Raw genomic sequence first — 12,104 nt, 5'->3', positions numbered from 1 at the left:
CAAAACAGACAGGGAATTAACCACCCTCGCTGGGAAGTTGTAAAGTTTGGATTTATTCACCTAAAGCACTTTGAGGTCTTCTGCTGAGAGGCAATACGTCAGAGCAAAGTACTGCTCAGTAACACAGTAGTTATTATCTTGTACATTCCGCAGACAAAGGTTTACTTTTCAGAAGTATCTTTAGGATGCAGGGACAGAAGTCCAGCCTAGAAAGCATGTGTCAGCTGAAAAATGGCTCAACAGAAAAAAGAGAGCTGTGGTCAGCAAGGTCTTGGCCAGAATGAATTAGGTTTATAATGAGAAGGCAAAACAAGTTCACATAAGCGGAAAACGAAACAAAAACTCCCCAGCTTGACATTCAGCCCACTGCTATAATCCTTTCCCAAGACATTCTCCCTCCACCCCCTCCCAAGCAGCCAGTTACCACTGGGGGCAAAGGGAGGAGCTGAGACCAGGGTAACTCTTTGTTTCCAAGAACCAGAGAGTGCTCTTGTGCCCTGTCATGGCACTATTTAGTAATATAAAGAGAGAGGTGTTAATTAATACACAACTGTTTAGGGTTTGGGAAAGACTCCTTGCATCCTTTCCCACACACACAAAAAATGAAAATAAATCATGTACCCATTTTTTCCATAACTCATGTGGCTAACATGCTAGCCCACACAGACATCCCCCAAGGTAATGGTCTGTGGATTGTGTGTAAGGGGGAGGTACTAATTGGGCATTGGTGTGCATACACTGCTCCTGCTCAGAGGAACGGTACAGGTTGCCTCACCAGACTGTGCCTTGTGTAGGAAGCTGGATTGCTGAAGCAGAGAACACACCCGGCTGGCTACTCTGCTCTCACCCACGCAGGGCAGGATTTAGCCCATATTTGCACGCAACATATGAAATAGAGACATAACATTTTGGCATTCAATTTCATTAAGCCAATGGTGTGCTCAGTACCATACGAAGAGCACATCTGAGCCTTCCATGGAGGAAAAGATCTGCAATGAAAGCTCTGTTAGAAAGAGATGTCCCTAAAGGCAGCTGTTGCCTCATCAATATTGGCTACTGGGTCTGAAATAATATAAACTACACTTTGCCTCTTGGCAAGGTAATTTTTCTAAAAGTCTTCTTAAGAAAGGAAAGGGAAAACAAGACTGTGAATCTCCCCCTTAACGGCAGTTAAAGCAAATTCTAGTATCTGTGTAAATCTAGGCTCTAGTACGTCAAAGCTATATGCCCAACATACAGTTAACCTCTATTGTGAGCTCCTTAAATGACTGCATCTTGTTTAAGGTAGCCCTTACCCAAAAGCAGTCCCTTCTGCAAAGGAATCTTTGGCTAAAATAGGGCAGCTGAAGAGCTAAAGATAGGTTGCCCTTAACTGCGGAGGCTTTACTGGCACTAAACAAAAGCCACAGAAGCAGTGCTTGAACTCCGATGGAGCTTCTCAGTATTACAAGTCTTGCAAGGCATCCCTTATGGGCTGCTTCACTGGTAGGACTGCTTCTGAGACTTAATTCAAAGCAAAACTGAAAAGGACCTCTAGTGGGCTGAAACTATACTGCTTAGACTTCAGAGGCCAGTTACATCACTAGCTCATCATAACTCCACTTAGGGCTTGTCTACACTTAAAACACTGCAGTTGCACTACTGCAACCGCACAGCTGTAGCACTTCAGTGAAGACTCTACCTACGCTGATGGGAGAGGTTCTCCCATCAACATAGGTAATTTACCCTGAGAGGTGGTAGCTAGGTCGACGGGAGAATTCTCCCATCCACCTAGCACTGTGTATGCTGGAGGATAGGTCAGTTTAGCTGCGTTGCTCAGGGTGTGGATTTTTTAGGTCGACGTAAGACAGCTTCCATCAACCTAATTATGTCAGTGTACACACTACAGCCTAGTCCCACCAGTGTAGGTACCATACTAACCAACATAATAACGCCACCTCCATAAGAGACGTAGGGCTTATGTCAGTGTAGTTAGGGTGACGCTGTGTCTATGCAAACATTGCATTACTAATATCAGCTCTTGGCTGTCTTGTCAAGAAAGCTGGGCAGCTAGAGCCTGGCTGCCCCGGCTTCTGCTCCCAGCTGCCTGGCTCTCCACTCCCAGGGTATGTCTACACTACGGGATTAATCCGAATTTATATAATTCGAATTTGGAAAACAGGTTGTATAAAGTCGAAATGTATGCGGCCACACTAAGCACATTAATTCAGCGGTGTGCGTCCAAGTACCGGGGCTAGCGTCGATTTCTGCAGCGTTGCACTGTGGGTAGCTATCCCATAGCTATCCCATAGTTCCCGCAGTCTCCTGCGCCCATTGGAATTCTGGGTTGAGATCCCAGTGCCTGATGGGACAAAAAACATCGTCGCAGGTGGTTCTGGGTACAGCCTCACCTCCTCCCTCCCTCCCTCCCTGCATGAAAGCAACGGACGGCAGACAACCATTTCGCGCCTTTTTTCCTGGGTGGGTGAACACTGCAGACTCCATACCACGGCAAGCATGGAGCCCGCTCAGCTCAAGACAGCACTCATGAACATTGTAAACACCTCGCGCGTTCTCGTGGAGTTTATGCTGAGCCAGGACCAGAAAAACGAGGCGAGGAGACTGCGGCGGCGGCAGCGCAGCGACAAGCATGATGAGGACATGGACACGGATACAGAATTCTGTGAAACCACGGGCCCCGGTGCTTTGGAGATCATGTTGTTAATGGGGCAGATTCTATCCATGAAACGCCGATTCTGGGCAAGGGAAACAAGCACAGACTGGTGGGATCGCATAGTGTTGCAGGTCTGGGACGATTCCCAGTGGCTGCGGAACTTTCGCATGCGTAAGGGCACTTTCATGGAACTTTGTGACTTGCTGTCCCCTGCCCTGAAACGCCAGAATACCAAGATGAGAGCAGCCCTCACAGTTGAGAAGCGCGTGGCGATAGCCCTGTGGAAGCTTGCAACGCCAGACAGCTACCGGTCAGTCGGGAATCAATTTGGAGTGGGCAAATCTACTGTGGGGGCTGCTGTGATGCAAGTAGCCAAAGCAATCACTCAGATGCTGCTACGAAAGTTAGTGACTCTGGGAAATGTGCAGGCCATAGTGGATGGCTTTGCTGCAATGGGATTCCCTAACTGTGGTGGGGCGATAGACGGAACCCATATCCCTATCTTGGCACCGGAGCACCAAGCCACCGAGTACATAAACCGCAAGGGGTACTTTTCAATGGTGCTGCAAGCACTTGTGGATCACAAGGGACGTTTCACCAACATCAACGCGGGCTGGGCGGGAAGGGTTCATGACGCTCGCGTCTTCAGGAACACTACTCTGTTTAAAGGGCTGCAGCAAGGGACTTACTTTCCGGACCAGAAAATAACCGTTGGGGATGTTGAAATGCCAATAGTTATTCTTGGGGACCCAGCCTACCCCTTAATGCCATGGCTCATGAAGCCATACACAGGCAGCCTGGACAGGAGTCAGGAGCTGTTTAACTACAGGCTAAGCAAGTGCAGAATGGTGGTAGAATGTGCATTTGGCCGTTTAAAAGGTCGCTGGCGATCATTATTGACTCGCTCTGACCTCAGCCAAAGAAATCTCCCCATTGTTATTTCTGCTTGCTGCGTGCTCCACAATCTCTGTGAAAGTAAGGGGGAGACCTTTATGGCGGGGTGGGAGGCTGAGGCAAATCGCCTGGCTGCTGATTACGCGCAGCCAGACACCAGGGCGATTAGAAGAGCACACCAGGAAGCGCTGTGCATCAGAGAAGCTTTGAAAACCAGTTTCATGACTGGCCAGGCTACAGTGTGAAATATCTGTTTGTTTCTCCTTCATGAAAACCCGCCCCCTTTATTGACTGATTTTCTGTAAGGAACCCACCCTCCCCCTTCCCCCAGCTTTCTTTCAAACCAAATAAAGTCACTATCATTTAAAAATCATTTATTCTTTATTAATAGATTAGAAAAAGAGGGAGGGAACTCGGGCGGGATTTGGGAGGAGGATTGGTGGGAAGGAAAAGGCCACTAAAAAAAGGTTAAAAAAATGACAGCCCTTTGCTTGGGCTGTCTACTGGGGTGGAATGGGAAGGTGTACGGAGCCTCCCCCCCGCGTTCTTACACGTCTGGGTGAGGAGGATACGGAACATGGGGAGGGGGGTACAGGGGCTGTAGCGGCAGTCTGTTTTCCTGCAGCTATTCCTGAAGCTCCACCAGACGCCGAAGCATGTCTGTTTGCTCACGCAGCAGCCCCAGCGTTGCATCCTGCCTCCTCTGATCTTCCTGCCGCCACCTCTCATCTCGAGCGTCTCTCCTCTCCTCACGTTGGTCCCTCATGTCCTCACGTTGGTCCCTCCTGTCCTCACGTTCACTGGCTTCTTTCCTATACTTTGAAACCGTTTCCTTCCACTCATTCAGATGAGCTCTGTCACTGCGGCTGGATTCCATAATTTCTGAAAACATCTCGTCTTGCGTCTTCTTTTTACGACGCCTTATCTGTGATAGCCTTCGGGATGGAGGAGGGAGGCTTGAGGAATTTGCAGCTGCTGTAGGGAGGGGAAAAGAGAGAATTGTTTAAAAAGATACATTTTGCAGAACAATGCTTATACTCTTTCACGGTGACCAACACTATTCACATTACATAGCACATGTGATTTCTGTGCAAGGTCGCATTTTGCCTCTTAATGCTGAGTGCCTGTGGCTTTGCTGCTAGAGATCACAGGTCCGGGTAACAGAATTCGGCTTGCATGCGGCCATGGTAAGCCATTGTCTTACAGCTTCTGCGCCCTCCTTTCCCACATACCAAGCATAGCCTGTAGAGTGCTGCGGTTTTTCTGTTAACATTCAGCAGCAGCAGAAAACAAACTAACCACCCCACCCCCCCCTCCCGCCATGAATTCTCTGGGATGATCGCTGTACCCCCCACCGCGTGGCTGGTATCAGGGAAGATCCCTGCAGGAACCAAACTAACCACCCCCCCCCGCCGCCGCCGCCCCCCTCCCGCCATAAATTCTCTGGGATGATCACGGTACCCCTCCCCCCACCGCGTGGCTGGTAACAGGGAAGATCCCTGCTAGCCAAACGCGAAAAGCTCAGGGCCAATTTCCCATCTGCGCTTGGCTAACTGCAGGGAAGGATTTATTTTCCGCAACAGGCAAACAGCCCAGTAGGAACGGCCACCTCTGTCCCCTTAATTAAGTTCCCGTATTTCAACCAGGTTACCATGAGTGATATCACTCTCCTGAGGATTACACAACAAGATAAAGAACGGATGTTGCTTGAATGCCAGCAAACACCGGGACCATACGCTGCCAGGCTTTGTCAGGCAATGATACCAGATTACTTGCTGCAAGCATGGCGTGGTCAAGTGTCCTAGCATGGAGGACGGAATAAGGATGCACTGCCCAGAAACCTTGTGGCAAGGCTTTTGGAGTACCTCCAGGAGAGCTTCATGGAGATGTCCCTGGAGGATTTCCGCTCCATCCCCAGACAGGTTAACAGACTTTTCCAGTAGCTGAACTGACCGCGAATGCATCCCAAGTCCTCAGGGCAAAGTAATCATTAAAAACCGTTTGCTTTTAAAACAAGTTTTATATTTTAAAAGGTAAACTCACCTGAGGTCCCTTCCATGGGGTCAGGGTCTTGGATACTGGGTTGGGAGGGTACTTCAGTCAGGGTGAGAAAAAGATCCTGGCTGTTGGGGAGAACGGAGTGCTGTGTGCTTTCTGCAAGCTCATCCTCCTCCTCCTCCTCCTCCTCCTCTCCCCCATCGGCAGAATCCTCAGGTGTAGCTGATGAGACTATCCCCGACCCGGAATCCACGATCACAGGTGGGGTAGTGGTGGCGGCCCCCCCTAGAATTGCATGCAGCTCGGCATAGAAGCGGCATGTCCGCGGCTCTGACCCAGAGGGACCGTTTGCCTCCTTTGTTTGTCTGAGCTCCTTGACTTTCACGCGGCATTGATCTGAGTCCCTATTGTGGCCTCTCTCCATCATGCCCTTGGAGATTTTTTCAAAAGTTTTTGCATTTCGTCTTTTAGAACGAAGTTCTGCAAGCACTGAATCCTCTCCCCATATAGCGATCAGATCCAGTACCTCCCGTACGGTCCATGCTGGTGCTCTTTTTCGATTATCGGCCTGCATGGTTACCTGTGCTGATGAGCTATCTGTGGTCACCTGTGCTCTCCACGCTGGGCAAACAGGAAATGAAATTCAAATGTTCGCGGGGCTTTTCCTGTCTACCTGGCCAGTGCATCCGAGTTTAGATTGCTGTCCAGAGCGGTCACAATGGTGCACTGTGGGATAGCTCCCGGAGGCCAATACCATCGAATTGCGGCCACACTATCCCTAATTCGAAATGTTAAAATAGATTTTGGCGCTACTCCGCTCGTCGGGGTGGAGTACAGAAATCGATTTAAAGGGCCCTTTACATCGAAATAAATAGCGTCGTTGTGTGGACGGTTGCAGGGTAAATTCGAATTAAAGCTGATAAATCCGAATTAAAGTTGTAGTGTAGACCAGGCCCCAGAAGCAAAAAACTCGGGCAGCCACCCACCACTCCTGGCACAGCCCTGTCTCTCAGCCCCCCACACTGCCCCTCTTCAATCGGTAGAAGCTCTCCTGGTGAGGATGCAGATCACAGACAGAAGGAGGGTAGTGTGGGCATGAGCCACTGCAGCAATTACTGCGGTGGCTGTAAGTCAACCTAACATAGTTAGTAGGTTAAGTGAGTTAAGAAGGTAGTGTAGACATGCCCTGAGCAATGTAGTTATACAGAACTAATTTCCTAGTGTAGGGTAGGCCTTACTTAGCTGCATTTGCACTAGACCTATTACATTACTTAGAAGCAAATTGTCATGGTCTTATCCAGTGGTGACAGAGAAAGAAGATACCTGTGCAAGTACTGCAGACAACTACTGGAGATTTCCATTTGCTTCCAGTGACACGAGTTATTGCCTTGATCCAAATCCTAGCAGGGATGAATCCCCACTTGATGTAAAGGCATTTATTGGACTAAGAGAGTATGATTCAGTTTTGCTATGTGGATCAGTAACATGCAAAAAAAGGCCTCACAAAATAATTTTATGTGGGCTAACTGGTGTGACGCTAAGGGACGTCCAAGGAAGTTCTGATTCAGTAATGCATTTGGCTTCAGGATTTAATGCTTCTGAAGCTGTTTTCATAGGGGTTGATTGTGTATTGTTCCTCTAAGACTTCTTAGCGCTGCAGTGAAATTTGCATAGGAGGCAAAAATAGCATTGTAACTGCACTGCCGAGGTACTCCCTCTGGGTGAAGGAGCTGGGAATTCTTTAGTTGTATCAAGAATTTCTTCATCCAAACTCAACTGAAGCGTAATTTCATTTGATAGGTACATGAAAAATAGATTAGTGAATTTATTCAGGAGAATACTTAGATAATAAAACAGCTCAGATTAAAGGAGCTTATTTATCTGCCATCCTAGTTAATCAGGAAATCACTTGTTTTGAACTGAAGAAGATGATTCACCTTCTGTAAGTCTAATAAAGGCTTTTCTCTCTCACTTCTGCTATATTTAGGATTGCCTCCAAGTCAGGTGAGTTCTATTCTTTCATAGAGTAGCCTAATTTACATCTCTAGCTTTCCAGGACAGGGCTCAGTTCTCTTGAAACAGATGAGCAGTAACTTCTAAATTCACATTGATCGATGTGCAATTCCCCTCTGACTGATGTAAACACGTTGAGGGAGACCACAAATGACAGCTAACACTGTTACACAAGGTGAGAGGTTGCAGTTGCTTGTGTTTATAAGGCATTGTCTATTTTGAAGATGCCTGTTATAGCAATGACTGTTGCGGCATTGAGCATTTTGCTGGCGCGGAGGCTGTGGTGACAAAAATCGTTGTCTAGAACAGTGCTGTGCTCATTAGCTGCAGAGAGCACAGCTGGCACTGGGAACTCAGGCATGAGGTTTGGATCAGATGCGTACTTGATGTGGAGAGCAATATTGATGTTGCGGTCAGTAACAGAGGCATTGCTACAACTGAAATTTGTGCCTGAAAAGTCACTCAGCATAAGTATCAATATAGGAAGCAAAGTAGGTTTTTAGCTGATCACTAGGGTGTAATACAAAGTTGACTGGATGCAATGGGAGACTTTCTATTGACTTTAATGTGCTCTGGACCAGACCTTACTATACAAGGGGCACTGCTGACAGCAAAATAATCATTCTTCTTGAAAGAGCACAAGCAACCTCTCATTCACTGCAGGGATAAGGTCACATAATGGAGGAACACATATTAGAGAAGGAGTAAAATTTTCAAAAGGTATTTAGGTGCCTAAGATGCAGATAGATGCATAATGGGATTTTCAGAAGTGCTTAGGTGCTTGAAATCAATGAGAGTTAGGTGCCTAGGTACTTTTGAAAAGGTCACTAGGCACCTATCTGCATCTTCAGGTGCCTAAATACCTTTGAAAATTTAGCCTTATGTGATTAAGGGTCTTAAATCGCATTGATTTTAAATAAGACTTAGGTTCCTAAGTGCCTAAAAGTCACTTTTAAAAATGGAAGCAAGTTCCTAAGTCACTTAGTCTCTTTTGAAAATTTTGCCCCAGATCCTTAGAGGGTAGAAGTCAGCATAGCTCCACTTAAATCAATTTCAAAAGTGTTTTCTCAATTAGTCAGAATAACCTGATGTTAGACAGTGTGGTTGTCAAAACTATTTATTTGTTTCAGTGTTTGTTGGTGATAAATATCCGCTACATGAAGATTCACATAGCTGATATTCATTGCCAACAAACACTGAAACAAACTGATCGTTTTGACAATCGCTACTCTTTAAAACCAGGTTATTCTGACTAACGTCTTGCTTCCCCCACTTCAGTGTCAGCATTAATGGAGGAATGAACCCTACAGTTAGAGATCAGTGCTTTTATTCCACCTGAAAACAAAGATAATACACTTTCAAATAGTGCACTGCCTTGGTTATAGCTCTAATAATTCTCAAGACAGAAGCCTCCAAAACCAGGTTAGAGTTTAAGTGGGGTTAAAAAAGTTAAGGTAGTTGTCAGATTTGTGCAACTTTAATGTGATGCATACCTCATGAATCATGAGTGCTAGTGATGAATACCATCTGCCACACGAATGCAAAAATGCTTTGGTATCCAGTAGTCCATTGCATTCCACTCATTTCTAGCACAACAGTTTGCAATATATCAGACATTAACATAGACACTCTTCTCTCACACCAATAGCATTATTTGGTACCATGCTTTATGGCACCAATCCAGCAAAGCACTTAAGCATATGTTGAACTTTAAGCAATGAGTAGTCCCATTGAAATCAGTGAGACTATAGTACTCATATGCTTAAAGTTAAACACCTTTGCTTCCCTGGACCAAAGCAGGTGAGCCCAATCCAGGTAGTTAAAGAGGGCTGAGCTACACCTGGACCTATAAAGGGCTGCTAATGGGCAGCTGAGGGAGGAAGGGCTGAGACAGGCTGTACCATGGAAGAAACATGCCCACATTGGAGAGGAGTTAGCTCCTCTGGTGGGTCCCTGGAGCAAGGGACCAGGGGCTCAGAGGAGCAGCCCTGGGGCAGTTGCTCCAAGAAGGGAGCAGAACTGACTGAGACTGGGAAGCTGCCAGGAGCTGGAGTGCCAGAGACCTCTGGGAAGGGTGGCCCTGAAGCCTGGGGTCAAGGATGGAGTTAAAAGGCTGGTTTTTGTTTGTTTGCTAACCTCTGTTAAGGTAATAAACCTCTGTGCAAATCATTGGGTGTGGCAGGGCACGCTTTGGAGCCAGGGGGAAGCTCAGCCTGGTGACATACGCTGCAGCAGCAAATTCCACAGGCTGCTTACATGTTACTAAAAAGAATATTTCCTGTTATCCATTTTTAATGGGGTGCTTTTTAATTTATCTAGTTTTCTCCTGTCCTTGCATTATTGGACAGAGCAGCAATGAAAGTGCCATCATCAGATCAACCATTATTTTTCATACAAGTACCTCTATCACATTGCCTTACTTATATATTTTCCAAGCAAAGGGCCCAATCCTGCATACCCGACACATGTGAATAGTCCCATTTTCTTTAATTTCACATGATGACGTAGGGTCTGCAGGATCAGACCTAAATCATATTCATTTTCTTTCATCTTGTCTCACAGGGACAGTCCCCCTCATTGTAATACATTTTTGCCAATCTTGTCTGGATATTTTCTATTTTGCTGTCTATGAGATGGCTCACCAAAACCAAACAATACAGCCTGCCATCTCATTTTCTGGGATGTTTTTTAATACAAATTTTTATTAGTTTTTATATGGTGTAATAAAGCAGATCAAGAAAAAACAAGCACATGCAGAGCTAGTATTAAGAGGAAATGCAAAAAAAATTAGTCTATTTGTAGACATGAGTACAAAGCTATATTATTTGTTATTTCATCTACCACATCTCATTGCATAGATGTCTTCATAAAGCATAAAATGAAGATAATACTTCCCCTGTCCCCTCTGGGAGTGTTGTGAAAACAAATGGATAAACTTGAGAGTCACTCAGAAGTTATAGTAATGAGGGATCACATAAATACCTAGATTTACGGAGGGATAGAATTCAAACTCCATTAATATTTAGCAGTAGATTAAAGAGGAAATATTTTACCTTTTTAGGCTTCCAACCTTAAAAACAACTAAATCCCATTCCACCAGGTTTTCCTGATGCCTGCAATATAATTTTTAACTGTCCTTTTTATAATAGTCTAAGAAAATCATTTTGGAGTCCATATGTGAGCACAAAATAGTGGGGAAAATATATAAGGAAAATTGAAACTGAATTAATGTCCTGCTAGCATGCACTAGTATAACTGCAAAGATGACTCATCCAGAATCTCTGTCTAGATTGAGTTCAGTCTTAAGTACTTATATGGCCTCCATTATCACAGTATCTGAACACCTTCCCAGTCTTTAATGTATTTCTCCTCACATTGCCCTCCTGATGTAAATAAATACTATAATTTTATAGTACATTTAATATTTGATATAATAATTTTCTACATTTTACAGACGGGGAACCAAGGCACAGCGTCTTGCCCAAGATCACACTGAAGTACGTGCAGGACCAGATTTACAGGCAGGCGACCCAGGAGATCGCCTGGGATGCCGGATTCAAGGTGCTGTTTTTGTTGTTAGCGACAAAAGGGAAAATAGAATGCTTGAAGTAAAATGTTTCAGGTATTCATATGTTGATTCATTTTTCACTAACCTCCTAGAATGTTCTGGACCTTTATAGAATCTCGTGGAACATTCCAGACTTTCTGAGGACTACATTTTCCTCAAATCTCCTACAATGTTGTTAGCCATGCCCTCACAGGTATATAAGGGGCGGGGCATCGCCAGTCAGTCAGTGAGATATAAGAACAAAGTGGAAAGCCCAGCTACGATATTATGAACCTTGCTTTACTGTGTAATTGTGAAGGTGTACTTGTGTTTTAAGACTTGAAGGCTGTAAGTAGCAACTAATAAAGGACATATTTAATATGATGCCAGAGATATCTATCGAACCCCTATCTATGCAACAATATTAAAGAACTACTGTTACTACTTTTACCACGCTTAAAACGTAATGTTTGATGACTTTCTAAGTCTGTGGAACATAGACTTTTGCTCTCCCTAATACTGTCTGTTTCCCCCCCCCCCATAGAAAATAAAAGATGTCCCCAAAGAAGCCTTCAGGAGCTCAGTATAGGAAGCAAAAAGCTCAATTGCAATCTAGTTTGCAGAAAGGGGTAAATTTGATGGGAAAATATCTAAAACAGGACTAGGGTTAATATTCCAATGCTGTCACTTTCTGTAACACTATTTAACACTGGTCCACCAATGTTGGTGCACAATTCAATTTCTTGATGTTAGTACATTTCAGTTATTCTTAAAATTAAAAAGTTTCTATAAGCTTAGAGGAAATGTATTTTTGTAATTTGCTTACATATGGCATGAGTAAGTACAGATTTACAGATCCTAGCGTGCAAATTTATTGTCTTATATGACAGGGATAAATCATGCATGCAAATCATGCATCAAAGTTGTGAAATGGGCTACAAATGCAATAAAAAATAAGATACTCAAAAGTTTAACAAATGGAGGGGGGACACCAAAGAC

General features: G+C 45.0%; 1 protein-coding gene across 9 annotated transcripts in view; it reads right to left on the bottom strand.

Moving 5' to 3' along the window:
- Positions 1 to 12,104, bottom strand: part of SERGEF (secretion regulating guanine nucleotide exchange factor) — a 274,310-nt gene that overhangs the window by 246,085 nt on the left and 16,121 nt on the right. The window contains exons 8-9 of one of the 9 annotated variants that reach the window (XM_065592091.1): positions 5,591 to 6,166; positions 4,029 to 4,522 (exon numbers count right to left, since the gene is read on the bottom strand). The exons of 6 other annotated variants lie outside the window; for them this stretch is intronic. In XM_065592091.1, coding sequence (XP_065448163.1) covers positions 4,173 to 4,522; positions 5,591 to 6,166 — 926 coding nt within the window. In that variant the 3' untranslated portion in view covers positions 4,029 to 4,172. Of the gene's footprint in view, positions 1 to 3,909; positions 4,523 to 5,590; positions 6,167 to 12,104 lie in introns of those variants that run through there. 2 more of the 9 variants (XM_065592090.1, XM_065592093.1) reach the window with 2 other exon arrangements.

Source organism: Chrysemys picta, chromosome 4 (assembly GCF_011386835.1).
Source record: "Chrysemys picta bellii isolate R12L10 chromosome 4, ASM1138683v2, whole genome shotgun sequence".
Classification (NCBI taxonomy): Eukaryota; Metazoa; Chordata; order Testudines; family Emydidae; genus Chrysemys; species Chrysemys picta.
This window is presented reverse-complemented; position numbering and strand designations above follow the sequence as displayed.